At 36.3% G+C, this 19,522-nt stretch overlaps 1 protein-coding gene across 2 annotated transcripts in view; it reads right to left on the bottom strand.

Annotated features, from left to right (window-relative positions):
- The window catches only part of SEMA3A (semaphorin 3A), a 281,465-nt gene that overhangs the window by 108,348 nt on the left and 153,595 nt on the right, over nt 1-19,522 (bottom strand). For both annotated transcript variants that reach the window (XM_051795286.1, XM_051795287.1), the window contains 2 exons: nt 11,773-11,930; nt 9,003-9,065 (listed from right to left, as the gene is read on the bottom strand). In XM_051795286.1, the coding sequence (XP_051651246.1) occupies nt 9,003-9,065; nt 11,773-11,930 (221 nt within the window). The remainder of the gene's footprint in view (nt 1-9,002; nt 9,066-11,772; nt 11,931-19,522) is intronic.

Below are 19,522 nucleotides of genomic sequence, written 5' to 3'. Positions count from 1 at the left end.
ATATCCTGATTCCTTCAAACCACAAAACTGCAAGCCATATTAGCAAACAGTTGTACTGTCAGCACACTTGCACAGCAGATGGAAAGCTTCTCTGGTTCCTCCTTTGTGTTAGTGAGGGCAAAACACAAAATGTCTCTTTGCCTGTCTACTTATCCACTTGCAAATCTGGGTCATTACTGGTATTTGGTCATTTGGCCCAGGGTTTATCACTAAGGCTAAGCATGGAGGTAGCTAAGCTAGGTGGGATACTCCTTAGGGCTTGCCTTGAAAACAATCTTAAGCCAGAAGCCATTAAAAGAAGTCATTAGAAGCCATGCTTTGAAGATGCCTCCCTTGACACACCAGACCTCTAAATCTTTGTCTTTAGCACTGATCATGTGACCTAGTGATCTCAGGAAGCAAAATTTTCTCCAATCTTTTCTTCCATTTGGCACATTCCAATTACAAGACATGTTTCATGTCCTGAAACCTTAATTCAGAAGATGCATATAACAAATGTTCCAGACCTGTGAACAGCTAGAGGGCTGCAGCACAATATACCTGATTCAATGATCATGTCTCATTTTTGTACATCTGGTTAATGCATAGTTAACAAGACAAACCAAAGTTTTCTGTGGATGCAGTCCAGCAAACAAGTGGGTTTTCCGGGTTTAGCAGGCATAGCATGACTGTTGTACATTAAACCTTTCCATGAGTGCTAGCAAGCTTCCTTTATTTTGAATTGTTATGCTCTGCAGTAGTATGCACTTCCTACAGCACAGAATAAATTTATTTAAGGAACAGAAGAGTATTTAATAAATAACTCAAAATATTGGGAAGCCTTGAGGTCAAGCAGAAGCCAGTTCTTTTCTGACCATAACTTTAAAATAAAAATTTGTTTTGTTCTATAGAGTAAACGAGTCCCACAATACTAGCACGGCTTTATTAGCAAAGAAATGAACACTAGAGTTTGGTTTCAGCTCAGGCAGTCCCATCAAGCCCAGCAGCAATTTAAGTTGCAACCACAGCCTAGATCTAAAGAGTCTCTCTCATCTATCTCTTCCATCTGGGTGGAGTAATCACCTGTCTCCTGGAGAAATCAGATTACACTCACGCCTTTCCAAATAGGATCAACACCTGTTAATTGGGTGGAGTATTTCAGACAAACGGGTTGTCAAGCCTCTTACAGGCACATAACACAGACTCCATATCAGTCAGCTTGCCTTTATTCAGAATATTACAAGCATATCCTCTAATGACTTCCACTCACAGCCACCTAAGACAATATATTCAAAACTTCTCTTTTGAAAATGAACATAAAACCATGAAGTGTTGAAATGAAGCAAAAGACTGTGACACCTATAAGGGACAGTTGCTTAGCAGTATGTGTGCCTGTAAATAAACATACACTGTAAGCTACTCTATGAGGTTACATGTGTCTTACTGTGGGATGATGGAAATTTGTGTGGGGATATTAAACTGTTTTGGCACCACAGAGAGATGCTGAACAGAGAAACCTTACGTGACAGAAGCTTAAAATTCCCACTCAGTAAAAATATGGCACCAAAGTGAAATTGTTGAAATGTGAGCTTGTTGAGCGGTTTGGTTTTTTTTTGTTATCTTTTTGTTGGTTGGATTTCTTTTTTTAATATATTCATCTTATATGCATGCAATCTAAAGTTTTTGGAAAATGTTAATTAGAAGGGAATTACCTAAGGGAGTAAGAGATGAATAGATCATTTCATCCAACAAAGATCATTTAATCAGAAAAAGAGCAAACAAACAAACAAAACCAAACACAAAAGCAAGAGAAAAATATATAAATTCTCCCTTTATTTACTGTTCTTACTTTTCTTATTCCACCATCTTCAGAATATAAAACTTTTTCAACACTGAAAAGGGTTGGTTTTTTTTATATCTTCTGTTGACATGAAGACGTGGAAACTGAACAAAGCATTAGCTTTGACATAGGAAATAATTGCATATTATTTCCTGGGTTATTTTAAGAACTTTCCCTTTAGTTTTCTTAGTCATTACAATAGGAAAAAGACAATATTTTAGACTTGTGTGCAGCAGGGACGAATTTCGTAGACCTGTTTTTGGTGTATGTAAGTAATGGGTCTACAGAAAAAATTAGTTGTGGACTAATTTAATGGTGACATAGTGACCACATCTTGAGTATAGAGAAACTGTGGTATGTGATCTTTCAGAGCAGACACAAACAAAACTAACCCAAAAATATCCCCCAAAACCAAAAAAACACCAAAAAAACCCCCAACCAAACAAAAAAAACCAAAAAATGAAAAAAAAAAACAACCAAACAAAAAAAAAAGCCCAGTCTGTTTGCTAAAATACAAAGAATGTGAATCAAATTCAGAAAAAAAATAGAAAAAGAAAAAAAAAAGATGTGACTGGTAGCAAAGGGAAGGCTTTTCTTTGACTTCATGAACTTCAGACTGAAGCCCTGAAAGAAAACAGGGACTAAACATATCGATCATTTCTACCAGTCATCCAGTTAATGTGTTTTTCTGGAAAGAAATGTATGAAGAATAAATTTACTCTGTCCATCTTAGGGTGCAGTAAATCATAACATGGAATTACCCTACAACATTTTGAAATAGCAATAGCTGGAAACTCAGCCATAAATAATTCTCAGACTTGCCAAGGCCAAACAAGGGCTCATGAGGAACATCTATTGATAGAAAATTAAACCCTATAATTTGGGGAATGATTTTTCCTTCATTTCTCCTTTACTTTGCCTTTTCTGACTCTGTGAATTTGTATTTCAAAAGCAACAAAGAAAACATTTCTGCAAGACTGCATTAAATCTGCTGAATATTAAATTTCCTTCAGAAGCAAATTTCTATAGTCACACCTATAAACAGAAAAATAGGCCCAAAATTGGAAAATTAGCTTTCTCCTTGATCTATATCAATTTGTTCCCCATACTGAAAGACTTAAATGACTCAACATGATACATAAATGGGTAAAATATGAAAATCTGAACAACTGCCAAGTTAATTCTTCCTTTGTATAAAGACACAAGTTATTACCTTACAGCATCTGATTTGCCTTGGTCAGTACATAAAAAGAAATATATGCAAATGCCTAAATGAACACAAGCTGTAGGATCAGATCTGCAATAAGCCATAAATGAGGTTTTATGCTGGTGGGTGTGTTGTGGGGGTCCATTCGAGAACTGGAGCTGGCACAAACAAGAGTTTCTGGGTGGAATAGTCTGTTAGAGAGCTGCACAGGACTTTGAAAGACTCCAGTGCCCAAAACCCCTTTTTTACCAAGCCCAGTTCACCTCTGAGTGCAGTGGTTGCAGGTTTTGAGGGGATTCCCCCCCATCTGTCTTCCTCTTTCGTTTGTAGTCTATGCAAAGCAGTTTTACAAAGTAGCAGTATTAAAGCAGCACTACTTACAAAATGTCTCACTCTCTCATCTCCCAAATGGTGAGAATTCCTTTAGTAGGAAATTGTGTCCACATTAGAGAAAATGGACAAGACTAAGGAGCGAGCAGCCCTCAAGCTAAAAAACAAAGCACACTAACTGGGACAACTGATAGTCAGAAAGGATATGCAGTGGCACTGTTTATGTGACAAATATAACGAAAATCACATTCCTTCTTGTAGTAAGTCATATTGAGAGTAAATTCTGTCCCTAACGTTACGGGAGGTCTGTTGCTTTGGATTTTTACTTATTTTACCCCTTCCTGCTCCCAGGAGACATTCACCTTTCCCTTTCGCCCAGGGTGGATGGGGGTCCTGGGTTGTTAGGCTCTGTTAAAGAGTTTTACTGCTGTGCTAGAGACAAGAAGCCAGAAATGAAACAGGGATGGCGATGAAGGTTGGTGGTAGAAAAGCTGGAAATCTGGCTGTAGATGTCCTCCAAAGGAACAGCCCTGACAGAAAGGAATGAACTACTCTTTGGTAAACCCAAAGGGCCAGAGGCAATTTGACCGGAAAATTGTGCCTTTCAGATGAATTTAGAAACAGGCTTTCTAGGTCCAGCCAGCATTATATATTTAATTTTCAGATTCTGTCTTCAGATCTTTGTTTACAATAACAGATGAAAAGAATTACTTTTACTTTCTGCCTCCATGTTCTTCTATTTTCCCTAAGGCAGCTACAGTAATAAAATGAGTTAAAGGAAACAGTGTTCATTTATTGCCAACTTTGTTTTTCCAAAGTATCACCAGATATGGCTGAGGGACACTTGCTGAGTTACACACAACTTTTTCTTTTCTAGTTTTTGTTTTTCTTTTTTCTTCTTTTTTCTTCTTTCTTTCCAAATTAAATCATTACACACTGAGGGATCCATAAGCCTATGGTCTGGTAACCATGGCGGTAGTGGATCAAGGGTTGGACTTGATGATCTCAGAGGTCCTTTCCAACCTGGCTGATTCTATGATTCTGTGATTCTGTAGATCCATCCCCTCCCTTCCTATAATTTAGGGAGGGTCTGGAAAAGTTTAAAGGAAGCATAAATTGAGATGGCATATGAACATTTTGGCTTTATGTATTGTCATAAAAAATGAGATGATGAATTAAATTACAGTCATGTTTTTACACCTGCATGAACAATAAACTCAGTAAGTAGGTGCCAGCCACACTTGAATGCAAAGAAGCATGCACAGAATATGGCTATATCGTGTAGTGTAAACAGTCTTGCTTCTTCACTGGAAATAGGTTTTTGATCTAAAGTGATTCCAAATTACCATAAAGAGGACTATCAAGTATAAAAAAATCAATCACGATTGAAGTCAGGTAAAAGTTAATAACTAGATAAAATTTAATGGCAATTAAATAACCCAAGCAGATGCCTATCTCCTATAAATTATAATACAGTCAGTGCTTACCCACAAACAACTTTGCTGATGCACTTTAGCTGTGTACACAAAAGTGTAACGCTGTATGGACCTGTATGTACGTAACTGTGTATGTTCATGTGACAGAGCATACACAGAAGCTTGCTGGTACCAAGTACTTGGTACTCTTTGCATCTGTTTGTACATCAATGTAGATTTCTCACCAGAAACATCCAGGGAGAAGCCGATATCATACAGCATGCAAAGTGCATATAAATGCCTGTCATCATGCAGCTTGTCCTGTGAGGCTTTACTAAAGTACCTATTGAAATGTTAAAGATTTATACACGTCAAGGCCAGAAAGGACCGTTTAAACAATTTAATTTGAGCTGGAATCTTTAAAAGTGGCTAAATAAATTCAATAGTCAAATCACACTTGAAAATAACATCCTAAGGTGCCCTTCAGAAACACATCTTTTAAGCTTTCAAATCATAGAAATCTATCATACCCTTTAAAAGGGATTTCTCTGATTAACTGTGTAACGTGAACTACTGTTATGGTGCCTCAGTCAAATCTAGTGCAGAGATGTATCAACTGAACAGCAGCCAAAATTTTTAAAACAATGGTAAATTAACAGTTTAAGGACTAAATGAGGTTTCCAGTCAGGAACCTATTTCTGCCATATCCCTACTTGCAAAACTAACTGGTGTTTCTGGTAACTTTTGTAAATCACCCAGGCTTTGCTTTGCTGGTTTATGATATCCCAAGAATGTCAGACTGGAACTGTAGCCACTTTTCTTTTTTTTTTTTTTTTTTTTAGTTACCTATTATTCAACCCACATGTAATGCAGAGGTTGCCATGTGTTTTTGCAGGGTCCCAGATGACTGTCAGATTTTTAAACAAAAATATTGAGGCTCACTGGTGAGGAATATGACTAGCAGCATGACTGTTCTGTAAGTTTAGTATAAAAGCTGAGAATTATTCTGTAGAGACTTTGTCGTCTTTGATCATTATCAAGGTCTGGCCAGGAATCATGAGAAATATTCACAGGACTTACAGAAACCAGAATAGATCAAATAAAACACTGAAGTCCAAAATAGCGAGAAATCCTCACAGAATTGCTCATTTAGATGAATTACGTAAGCAAATATCTTATTTATTATTTATAGTCTTTAATTTTTCATGAACAACATTACTTTGGTGCTTGTGATACTCTATACTGAGGAAATGGAAATATATTGTACTACTAAGTACTTACATCGGAGAGTAATTATGATTTTATTGGAAAAAATCTGTATTTTGTGGGAAAGTGTAGCAGTTAACCTCTGTCAGAGAAGTCCTGCTGTAAGTAGGTATTGCATAGCTGGGGGGGGGAGTCTTCCAGCATCTCTTCTCAGCTTACTCATACGAAAAAAAGATCCAAAGCATACTTTAAAAACTTTATCTATCTGTACAGTGAGTAAAGCTTGAGTAATTAACATATAGTAAGCCCTTTAAGAAACAGAAATGACTGCTTAAGTAACAAAGAGGTAGCAGGAGAGCGGGAACAGGCCCTGTTGGCTGCTCTCCTCAAATCCCGCGTGGACTGTCCTGAGCCACAAACCTGCTGTGCCTGGATTGGCATGACTGACAGCATCAGGATAAGGAATCCCTCTGAAGGAGTGAAAACGATGGTAAATTACCCCTTATAATTATGAGAGGAAATCTCTGAGGCCATAGCTGAGGTTAGCAGTGGGGCAGGGCCAGGGTTACACTTGTGCTGCAGCTGCTGCAGTGCACCTGGCCCATTAGTGGGGACTTGCATTTTCAGCACTGACTTACCCTGGAGATCAATAATTAAAAGTTGGTTTTTTTTAAAAAAGACCTCAATGTAGAAGTATAGACTGTCATGTGGAAAGTTTTGAACCATCACAAGTGAAGAGTATACAGTATCTCAGAAGTGGTACATGCTGAAAGCAGTATTAAATCAAGCATGGTTTGTATGTCATTGTATTTGTCCTCTATTTCTCCTATTCCCACTAATGAGAGTCTGTTGAGTTATTTTTATGGTCTTTATATTTCACACTCCCAAGGTACCAACAATGGCTTTAAGGAATAAATAAGGGAGGAATAATAAGTTTGTTAAATGATCTGTAATCTTTATCTGTAATTACAGCTAAAGCAGTTGCATTAAATATGTTGCTTGTAATGCACTGTTTTATGGCAAGAACAAGCAGCTGTAAATATTTAAAGATGATGTTCTGAACACATCAAGATATGTATTCCCTCTTTCTAGCTGCCTACTGGAACTGGATCCACATTACATATGACGTATGAGTTTATTTTATTTTAATTTCTCACCTATTCTTGTAGAGAACTCTAAAATTAAAAAATAAAAAAAGGAAAGCAAAACCAGCACCAACAAGCCTACATGTGAAAAATGTTTCTGAAAACAAATTAGCAGATTCTAGCAACATTTTGCTGTAGAGCTGTTACTCTCAGTCTGGGCTGCACTGAGTGCTGAGTTCTGTGCTCCTGTTCTGCCCACCAGCTCATGGCAGTGCCGCTCCTAATGCACAGGATCATAGCAGGCAGCTCATGTGCCAGGGGCACACACTGCACTGCTGTGTGGTATGGGCTTCACTTTCTGCTCGTGATCAGCAGGTGTAGCTGTCCTAATATTACAGGAAGCAAAGGAATCAAGGTGAACAGAAGTTACAGCATAAACAGTCCTCTCAAGCTTAGCACAGCCAGAGGATGGGGACCTGAACTTCCCAGCTTACTCCAGAACATGCACCTCTATGATTTTCAACAACTGCATTAGAATCAGCATGGTCCAATGTATAAAGCATACTCTTACTACTGTCAATTTCTGAAAATAATTATTCAAAATAAAAGAGTATACTTTCACTTTAGGCACTGAATGTCCTACTAATTTTCTAGGTTTTTACCCCAACTATTAAAAAATCTACTTAATGTAATATCATAATACTTCATTTAAGATCAAGCAGCAAGGCTAGTTAATTTTCTCACATATTTAACACTAGCCTTTTTTTTTAACCTTGAATATTAGATATTCTAGGCTTCACCTTGTAAAGGACTCCTGAAAATTATTTGTGAACATGAATTAATTTAAATGTATTATTTTTATGTAATGAGATAGCCTAAGTATCTGGCACTTCAGCTGTCCCTTCACATATATAGCTTAGCCTATATTTCCTCGTTTTCACCTAATCCACCTCTACTGTTCCCAAATGGTTTTTTTATGAAGACAACTGTCCTCTATGGCCTAGGTAAAGACTGATGAAACTATTTTTATTATGACCTAGGAAATTATTCAAATGGAGCTCTCCAGAGGCATATGGTTGGCATTATGAATATTTTACAGAATCATCTCTGAAAATCAGGCCAATAGCATATTCACACGGGGCCAAGTTCCACTCTCACTTATACCTTGGCAACCACAATGATTTCCCATTTGGCTTTGCTATGCAAGTATTTGTTTGGCTTATTGCAGGCATGTATTTTTTATCTGCTTTCCCCCTTCTTCAGCCCTTTCCTTCTATTTCCCATTCTGTTCCTATACAGAAGACAGTTATTATCAGTGTGGAATGATTGCTATTTGGGGGCTACCGGCTATGTCTCTCCTACCTCATAAATACAGGGAATATGATGTACACAGGAATGAGGGAAAATGTAAAGAAAATGATGGCTAGTGTAACAGGGTCCTTCCTGAGGCACCAAAACTAATATAGAATGTTAAAAACACTTTGACCTCAATATTGCTATGAACTCCATGAAGGAAAGAGCTCAGGGGAACCCTCTGACTCCAGAGAGATGCTACAAAGAAAAAGCACTTCTTGGAGCTCACTGTAGGACTGGAACCTGGAGCAGGGAAAAAATAGGTCAAAATATTATGCATCCTGACTTCAGGAGATGAGTAGTCAAGGGTTAATATTTCTCATTCTGATATTTTTTGGGGGTTTTTTTGGTAGATAAATTCTATTTATTTACATGATTTCCACTTATAAATTTAAACCCTTGGTCATGAAGACAAAATGTCATTATGTTGAATAAGACAACTGAGAAAACTCAGGACTGAAGTTATGATCAGATGTGTGACCTAACAGAGTAGGAAAAATACTTTAAGAATTAACACAGTAAGACATAATAAAATATTTACAATGTTTTATAAAAGGAAAAAAAATGCTAAAAAGATTTGTACTTACCACAATATCTTTTCCAGCCCACTTGCACTCATCCCTTCGGGAATGAGACACAGGCCAAACAATCTAAAGACACAAAACAAAAATCAGATTGTGTTATTACATGCTTCAATATTCACAAATTGCAGACCAAATGCTAGAGTGCCTTTATCCAGTTTCTCTTTCCCCCATTCTTTTCCTTATTCCCTTTTCTTCCTTAAAATTTGACGACAAATAAATGTAATATTGGGAACAAAACAGGGATAATAGGAGCCACAGTAAAAACAATCTTGAAATATAGTCTGTATTGTGAATTTCAGCTGTGAATCTCGAATACTAATGATAAGACGGTTGACTCTCCATTAAGTGAATGTTCTTTCAATGTTTTACATCACATGGAATGGAGACTAAGAGCAAAAAATTGCAGATACTTACTAACAATAAATGGGATCTGTGTGAAATTCGATCACACATTAGTTACAGCATCGGAAATGAGCTGCTTGCCTCTTAGTGTATCTACTAGTTTAGTCTTTTGCTAGGTTTAGTTAATTAAATAATAAAAAGAAGCCATGGGATTTGACAAGTTTCACACCATCAAAATAGAAATGTTTATGCTGTTCCTATAGAGCAGCCCTAACACAACTAATCCTAAACCTAAGGATTTGCTGTAGTGTTTTTGCAGAAAATGGATCTCACCTCATACAGAGAAAATCAAGCGACCCTCACAGTCAATTATTCATGTTTCTTTGAAAAGCTTTTAGGAATTACATATAGAATAAAACATGATCTTCCCATAAAATGCAAGGCTATTCATTTGGGAGCCTCAGATAATGCAATATGAATGGCCATAAGTCTGGATTACAGTCTTGGTGTTCAATATAGAAAGCAAAAGGCAAAGTATTAATGAAAAAAAAACAAAAAGAAAGAAGGATGAACATGGATGACAGAAGAGGTCAAAGGAGACGTTATATATGACATTTGAAAATACAATTTGCAACATTTTCAAATTCAAAATTTTCTTAAAACTTAATGAAATTCAAACACAAACAAACATGTTAAGTCTACAAAATAAGGCTGAAAATTTTATGAGCACATTCTCTCTCAAAGGATTCCCACTACTTCCTGTTGCTATTCTCAGCTTAAAACGTGCAGAGACACGCGAAAATTAAAATTTACTACATTGAAAAACATTAACCAAACTTCTCAGATCTCCCAAAAGGACCAGTTCAAGTTCAGTTCAAGTTTTGGGCAAAAATTTCAATATTTTTAAAACCAGTATTCTAGATGTTCTTTTTCCTTAGTCTCACAGCACAATATTTTCCTCAAATTTGGTTTAAAAGACAGCTAAATCGATCTCTTTTTAATAAATTGAAAGATTTGGCTTTTTGAGTTTTGATGTTGCCACAAGCATTTAGACAGAAAACTGAGAGGTTTTTTTACATGGCAGAAGAAACAACCGGTAAAGTTTGAGCTCAAGTTCAGCACTGGCTGCATTGTAATTTTTGATTTAAGTTTCTTACACAACTCTCCTGTCTATAATAAACAGATCTCCAAATTCTTTAAGCCTTTTGCCTATTGTTAAACCTAAAGTCTAAATTCTAAGTCTTTTCTCTAAGTCTGCTGCTAACATACATTTTCATGTTACCGGTAGCAATTCTTTATTTAATATTTTAATATTTGTATATAAAATCAAAGAGTGTTCTAAAGGTATCTAAATATGTAAGTATGTAAGACACAATTCCTCCCATTCTACAGAGCTGTTTTCTGCAATGGAAACACCTTCTTTCCTTTAATTATTCCAGATGTTTTGCACATTAAGCTATTGATCCCTCAGAGAATTCAAATAAATAGCTAGTTTCCTTTATAGCTGCTCTAAAGAGAATAGAAAAGAAAATACCCAGTTTTCCTTTTATCCTTTTATCCTTAGAGAATACAAATGAATAGCCTGTCTTCCCTCTGAACAGAAAACACAAGGTATTTATTGCTATCATCTTAGGAAGCTAATAGTCAAACGGCCAAAAGGTCAGGAACACCAAGAAAAAAAAATAATCCCTGGGTATTAAAGCAATATATCTCTCATAAAAGGGTACTCTCTGGATTTTAAAAGTGTGCCATCAAAATACTTAATATAACAAATCAAACCTCCATCCCATTGTTTACCTTCTTGGCATTTTGTCTTATTAAAATAAATGAAAAATTAAATTATGTATTTAGACTCCAACAGAAGAATGACACTAAACTATTTGTCAGCTTTTAATGAGTCACCAACTTTTATTGGAAAATTATACTCTTCATCAAGAATGGCAATATTTTACTGATTTATTCCTCTTTTATTAATACTGAAACAATTTTGATTTGAAAGCAGCATAAGTAGAGGTCCTACAAGTGCTGGGTTAAAGAAGAAAAATCAACACTGAACTCTCAAACAGCTTGTTTTATCTGCAAACAAATACAGAGCAATAAGGCCTTTCTGTACAAATTGTCATAAGAGATGTTTGGCTTTTTAGCAGTACACATGAAAGTATGTCTTGTTTGGGAAATAGCTGGATTATTCACTTATCCTTTACTTTTTTTTAGTAGTCTGAAAAAAATATTGCAGATTATACTGTCAAAGGTCATAGGCTCATTATAAATTTCTCTTCATAGAGTCAGCAAATATTTTCATTGTAATAGTATTCCTGACATCCAAACACTTACTACATAATTCCAACAGTGCACAACATAGTCTGAGTAATAACAAGTCTTCAACATTAAAAGTATATATTTACATTGCACAGAACATGAATGAATGTACCTTTTGATATTCCTTGATGTTAACCAGGTTGAAGGAAAATATGTGATCCTTTGCTCCAACGTACAGCCGACTCCGTTCTTCATCCAAGAGGAAAGTGTGGTAACTGGAGCTGTTAGCTAGTCCATTGAAATTGATTATATTGTTGGATTCCAACATTTCTGTAAGACAAAGGGAATACTTTTGTTGTTAATACGGTCAAATGAAATACAGACTTATATTTTGACTTGTATAAGATACCATTTTAGGAATTTATGCTCAGTGAGTAGGAACCAGTGAAAGCATTACGTACCTGGGCACTTGACTGTTTTTATTTCAAGTACTGAAACTGGTTGTGAGATTCAGCTCTACACAAAGGTCAAAACAACAGCAAAATCAATTAAAAGCCTGTACGAACTTTTAGGTGGCAAAATTCTATCCATGCAGCTCATCAACTGTTGGACAAAGTTCACTTTTGTTCAATCAATGAGATTTGCAAGGATAAACTTGAGGATAACCAGCTGATAAAAAACACATCTAAACACAAAATCTAATTCCAGCAGAAAAAACTATTTCATACAGATCCATAAGTTACAAGAATGACTAGCTGATGAGAGGAAATAAGATGTAACATCTATTCTTACATGTATTATTCTCTTCTGAGCTTTCTGACACAGGCAGCATGTTGTTCCCTTGCTTGGAACAAGAATGAAGCTAGTGAAGGTAACTTGGCTTCTGTTAAACTTAAGAGTAATACTCTAGCTCTCATGCTCCTCACAGAGCCATTGCACTTGATAGGATTTTTTTTAAGTACAAGGATCCTCAGCATCTTAGCTATTCAAACATTAACAAAGTCATACATACTTTTCTGAAACTGCTGAAAAATATTTTTGCCATAATGTAATGTAGACTATATTAGTACAAATACTCATGAAAACACTCCTTCTTTATTCCTGTCTATCTACATTCATATCAGGACCAAAACCAAACTATCTCTATCATTTTAAGGCATACCTGCACTAGTAATTCATCAATAAGAAAGATTCCTGGTGATGGCAAATCCTATGTAGTTCAAGCCCTGACCTTGGGCTTGCATACAAAGGCAAACATGCAGTTTTAGGAGCAGGAGCAGTTCCATTGATGGACCCAGGAGGACAGATGAGAAAGGGACTGAACACATCCAATGCAAGGGCTGATGGCCCAAGCTTCATGTATCTAACATTTGTATTACTTCTGCCATATGTGCAAACTGAGGATGTCTAGGATTAGCCTAACAGTGCAGCTACCTGCTATGACTTTTTGGTTTTCGGTAAGATTCCTCCCATTTTCCATCATTACTCCAACTGAGGAATGAGTGTAAGATAGCATCCCCTATGCTGTTAAAAATCAAGGAGAAACTGCTGTTAAAACAGAAGTTGCTGCCTAATTTTTTTTAATCTTATTTTTCCTCTTTTTTCCCCCTTATTTTATTTTAACAAGAACAAGGTGTATGTTAGATGAGGCTTTTTTGAACCTACATAATAGTAGTACACATGAATTTACAGAATTTCAGCACCTGCATCTTTGTAGTCCCGCAGATGTTAAACCTATTTTTCATGTTCACTTATACCAGGTGGATTTTGAAGCAGGCTGATACTCTGAAATGGAAAGCATTAGTAGGCAACATATTCAAGGAAGACAAAGATAACACTGAGAGTTGCATAACATTTGGGCTAGCTTTGCTCTGGTGTTCTTTGCATTTATTTGAAAAAACTATCACTAGCACCAAAAAGAGTTAATTCGCAAAGCAAAGCATCACAGCACACACTATATTATGTTCCATATTCTACACTTTTTCTCACTAAATATAACTATACATTTGTATCACAGTATACTTTTTAAAACTTGTACTGCTGGAGACTGAAGTTCCCTTCTTTTTTCCTTTTTTTTTTTTTTTTTAAATGAAACAATCAAATCACCCCAAGCAGTCTTGTCAAAATAATTCTTCTGGCTTCCTGCCAAGTTCTAGAATTTGACTCTATTGTCCTCCGGTTCATTTATTTGCATTTTGTTAGAGACTTTACTAATTCTCTTTACTTTGTAATGACTGATTCAGATGTTGAATGTCGACTCACTGAATAGTGAGTGATGTAGATGATTGATTGCTTAACTTGTCTTAGAACTCTCTTGGCTAGAAATGCTTTGCTGTCATCTGTATCTGATCATTTTTCTTATAATATAGCTGTCAAAAACCTTTGTAATTTTTTCATCTTTCTTGGTTTGAACTCACATAGGTATGATTCTGTCCTTTGTGACTGCGGTGTAAAGACAAGTGTCTGCTGAAGTCAATGTTACACAAAGGTAAAACTGATAAAAATGGAAATAAGATCGGTTAGGCACACAGCTACTTGGCTTAAAAGGAGCCTGATATGATTTTCCTAATGAAAAGATCTAAATATTCACATCTACAGATGGTGATTGATGTTTTCTTTTCTTTCTAATATTCATGAAAAAAGTGAGATCATAACATTGGAGTCTAAGGTTTATTATGGCCAAGAGTAAATTACATCATCATCTTCACTGTTCATAAGTCTCTACAGTATAACTTAAAAGGACCAGATGTAGCTGTGCAGGGAAATATATATTTTTTTTCTTTTAATTATCTGTGACTTTCAGAGTAAGCAACAATATTAAAAGTAACTATGTTGGGTTTTTTCGTGAACATGCAACTTAAACTAAAAGCTAAATTCCATTGTCTAAAATTAGGACATTTCTTCTAGGTTTTAATCCAGTCTGTGTCGTATTGTCACATTACTGACTTTTGCAGGAGATGACTTGATTTCCAGGGTCTGTTGCCCAAAAGATTAGGCCTAAGCATGCTCCAACCAGTGTATTTCAAATTATTTGACATCAGGTTTCTCCCCATCAAGAATCAGGTGGAGAATACAGGTTGAGGAGAAAAATGTCATTTGTGTGTTGATGATTCTCAATCACTGCTAATTTAGTTAGGTTTGAGCTACATCACAAGTAGGAGGTGAAAACCTAAATAATTTCTGCAAATCCTTTGCTGTTTATTTTAACTTACATGTATTTGTCCAGTGATGAATATGGCTTTATAGGACATTCCAGACAGGTTGTTGAAGAGCAAAGCAATGACATTTGCACAATCAATACAAATTAAGTATTTGACTTCCCCAAATTCATTAATTTCAAAGTGTTTACTATCCAGTGTCTTCAGTAGCCAATCAGTGGCTACTGCTGAGAGAAACAGGGCACACTCCCAGAAGGGCACTGACATCCATTGATTCTGTTAAGTGTCAATCACTCATGCTGGCAAGGTACATGGATGATCGCTGATAATATAAACCAAGATTTACAACAAAGATTGCATTGTAATGACAAGAGGAGAATGACAAATGTCTTCAATAAATCAATGAGATTAATACTATCTATGATGCATACCCTAATTATTTTCCTGGGTTTTTTTTGTTCTTATTAAATGTTGGCATATCCATGAGCTACACAGACAGGTAACGGTTGCCCGTATTTAAAGTAATTATTTTTTACTTCCTCTATGATCTGCGCAGTTATTTTTATTGCAAAGATGTAACATTATTCCACCTCTTCTTTTGCAGTCAAGTACCATTTCTTCAGTAATTGCCCAGAGATAATTTTCTTATTTCCTTTTGATACATCCTCAGTTGTAGTCATGCTTGTAGTTTTGAACAGGAATGAATGAGCCCTATACAGTTAACCACTGTACACTATGACTAGCATTGTCTAAAAAATGCTCTAAGATGTAGATTTAGAGTGGGTGGTGATATTTTGAAAGTAATAGATATGTTATTGCTTTTGTTATTGGTGTTTGCTTCCCATTTATTAAGTGTTGCAGGTGACCAAAACTAACGGTTCAAAATGCACCATATCTTAAAAGGTAATCATGAATTTTCACAGTGATGACCAGTGAAACCAGATGGACATTGAGTTTCTCAAGGTCTGTGGGCCAGATTCTCCTACGAACCACTTCATTTCAAACTGCTTTAATTCACAGTCCTGACTTGCTTGTTCCATCTTACTCGTTCTTCTCTGCCAGTGTCCAAGTTTGAAGTATTTGACCTTTTTCAGTGTGCCTTTCTGCAGACTCTGCATGGTCTTTCTTCCATTAACTGATGCTTCTCTTGATCCAGTCTGACTTGAGTCAGAACATTCACTTTGCCAGGCCAAGTTGGCAAATTTACAGGAGTAAACCAGTCCCTAACCCTTGCCTTCCTCTTAATACATGGTTATTTAATTTGCTAATGGAATCGTAACTTAATAGTATGTATACACACAGAGGGCCAAATTCCTGCTGTGAAATCCATGGAGATATGCATGCACAATGAATGGAGATTTGTTTTATTTTTATCACACTTTTTCATTAAAGAAGCAGCTAGAAAACCACAGCTATACCTAAGATGAATACAGGCAGGCAGATCCTGAAGTTTGCTTTATCCATGGTTGGTATTCCACTCTAAACCTTGTTTTATGTCTGTGTTCCTTCAGCAGAGTTTGTCAGGAGGAGAACATAACAAAAGAAAACCATCTTATTTTTTCCTTATCTACTAACAGGGAAGCTGTCTTTGTAGCAAGAGGGAATTTGCCTGTGTAACAAGTCAGAAAATTTGTGAGCTTTGGCCTGTGTTCCTGCTATAGACGTCACAACGGCACACCAGCCAAGATTATTTTTGTTGTCAAGGGTCAAAGGAGCACATCAATTTCTCTAAAAATCAGAGGAAAGGTCTCCTGGTTTCCTCAGAAGGATTCAGATCTGGACCTGTCCTACTCCCAGTGACTCTGCAGAGTGACTGGGTTATACAGGCAGTGCTGCTCGTCATAACACGCTCGTGAAGCCAACGAGTGGGTTGCTGGTTGCACGAAACTCTCGACCTTCATTCCTTTGCCAGCAACGATAATATCTCACTGTGTATCTCCTAGCAGTAGATAAAAAAATGAGTCAATGCCATTATGCCATCAAACAGGGATTTTGCTGAACTGTGAGCAGTGCCTCCCACAACGTCATGCTAGAACATTTCCTTCTTCTCTCGCCAGGCCTTTACTTTGGCTACAGAGGATCAGGTGGCTGCATGTTTGCACATGCATTTGTTGCTTACACAGATGTATACTGTGCCTGTTTTGTATATCAGCATGTATATCTTTCTAAATAATCCCAGGTGTAAATTAGTCATTACTCTTTGAGTAATCATTTGCTGAATTCTAAGATAGCAATTCTACCACGCAAGGAAACAAGTGAGTATTTTAAGTTCCAGCCTCTCCTGCAGCTTTCCCATTTTACTGCTGTGAGTGTAGATGGTGACTTCTGCCCCAGCCAAAGAGTCAAGGAAAAGGCAGGGACTGGCAGGAAATCAAGACAGCTTCCTGCAAGGCATTAGCCAGCAGAGTGTACCTGGCAAGTAAGCATGGAGAAGGCACCATATTTGTTGTGAGTCTGTTCCCCACCCGAGAGACACAACAGCTGCCATGCATACAGTGGGATATTTCAGAAGGGTATTTCCATATGTTATGAAAAACACTCAGATGGGTGCTTGTCTGAAATCAGGTGAGCTTGACCCCATGCCAGATCCAATGCTTAGTAGCACACTCAATGGCCTGAAGAATAACTAATCCTTTCTCCTACCCAGGATTTGACTACTTTATACCACAATTACTTTATTTCACTGACACCTCAGACATCACTGGAACCTTAGGATCTAGCCCTTAGTGAGCAGAGTGGTTCAGTTGCCCACTCTAGGAAAAAAATAAGAAACTTGCTAACAGTCTATGTTACCATTCAAATTTCTAAAAAACAATTAATTAAAACAAGGAAAACTAATTTATCCTATTTTAATATTTCACCTGAGGGGAAAAAAATTAAACAATAGTTGCAGAAACACATTTTTGCTACATATTTCAATTTTACTGGTGAAGTTATCAGTCTTTCAGTAACATTTAAACTGTTCCAATATTTCCAAATTATTTTTATCATTAAGACTTTTATTTCATATTAGGAGCAGAAGAATAAAGACACAAATTATCAACACTCTTCCCTCCCCAAAAAACCCAGCTTATGCTTTCATATAATTCTAAAATTACCTTGCTTGGAAATATCAGAAAGTAAACACTTTTATCTCAAATGAAACAAAAAACAGGCTTATGAAGTGTATGAGATCACATAGTGTAATAAGTGATTTATCCATTTTTAGAAATGTAACATAAAAACTTCTGTAATCAGCACCTTTGGGTTTTTGCTACACTAGGAGTCAGAGAAACTTGAAACTACACAGCATTTGTTGTTGATGGCAATTCAGTGTTATTGTAATTTGAATGAGATAAATCACTGGGAGAAAAGGGAGGGTTATCTTATCAGTAATCAAAATACAATTGGAACAGAGCCCCTCACAGCTGTTCAATCAGTCCTAGCTTTCATCTTCTTCATCTACTTTATCATAACAGTTGCCAATCACCTGGTTTCACTGAACTCTACTGGAAGGAGAAAGAAAACAGAACCATATTTGTTTTTAAGTAAAACTTTTTTTTCTGAGAGAACATGTAGTTCAGAAACACAGTTCAGGGAATTATTAAAATGTATCAATTAGAAGTAACTAGGACAAGATATACAGCTTTTTGTGCACTCATGATGTAAACTAAGCATTTTAAAAATGAAACACTCCTGCCTACCTTCCACTGCAGCAAAGAAAACTTGAGGGCCATGAGCATACTTTGATTAAAACCAGATACTTGGAAGGAGGAATGTTACACCAATGTTTTGTTTCAGTTGCACCAGTATAAGCATGGAATCCCTTGACTTCAAAATACTGATGCATATGTTTTTTATACTGTAAAACTGAGAGAAGATTTTAGCTCATTAATGTCAGCACCATTTAACTACATGACAGCCCTTAAAGTGTTTTTGGTTTGAATAATTGAAGGGGTCACATGATATTTCAAAAATATAAAACATTTAGGTTTTTAAAGCCAACCTGTTTTTCCTTTATTATTTACATTATTTGTCCTTTTTGTGTCTGAAAGTGAATCCGGATTATCCCTATTGGTCAGTTGTTTTCTTATAAAATATGAGAAATATTAACCTCTGAGCTAAACAAAGTCTTGTAAAGTTTGATTTCATATATTTGAAAATTTACTGTAACATCCAATATTATAGATTAGGCTTTGTGAGAAAGGTTATGGCACATATTTAACTGTGAATTTCACAGGTATTTAAGTACAACATTGTTACAAAATCACTGATATATATTACCTGTATTACCTATAGCTCTTTTTGTGTGTGTGTGATGAATCAAATGGCAAGAAAGAGATGGTAAAAAGAGACCATGATCTGGTTTTACTAAGGTGTTATCTGTCTAAGGGAAAATTTATCTGCCTTGAGATTTGAGTAGGTATCATCTTTGTACCTCCCACTTGTGCTGGTATAAGAAATGCTCAGGAGAAACAATGAACATCCAGATGTTAAGGACATCTGTAACTCTCAAAGTTCTCTAAAATGTGGCAAAATATTATGGCAAAATACTGATCTAATGCAAAGTTTGTAAACATGCTAACTCAAACAGCAGAAACACTGTAGGCATATTAACTCAGCCTCTGAGTTCGGTTAGCCCAGTGTGGCACTGCATGACCCTGCATTGCACCATCTGAGCTAGCACAGGTAAACAGCCATCTAAAACCCATTCATTAAGTAACTTGGTTATCAGATCTAGTTAGAAGTTAATCAATTTTCAACTATTTGTATCATACTTCTGGG

This window comes from Manacus candei, unplaced genomic scaffold (assembly GCF_025592945.1).
Source record: "Manacus candei isolate 608988 ecotype Guabito, Panama unplaced genomic scaffold, ASM2559294v1 h1tg000042l, whole genome shotgun sequence".
Taxonomy (NCBI): Eukaryota; Metazoa; Chordata; class Aves; order Passeriformes; family Pipridae; genus Manacus; species Manacus candei.
The sequence above is the reverse complement of the archived record's forward strand: the minus strand, read 5'-3'. Positions and strand labels throughout refer to the sequence as shown.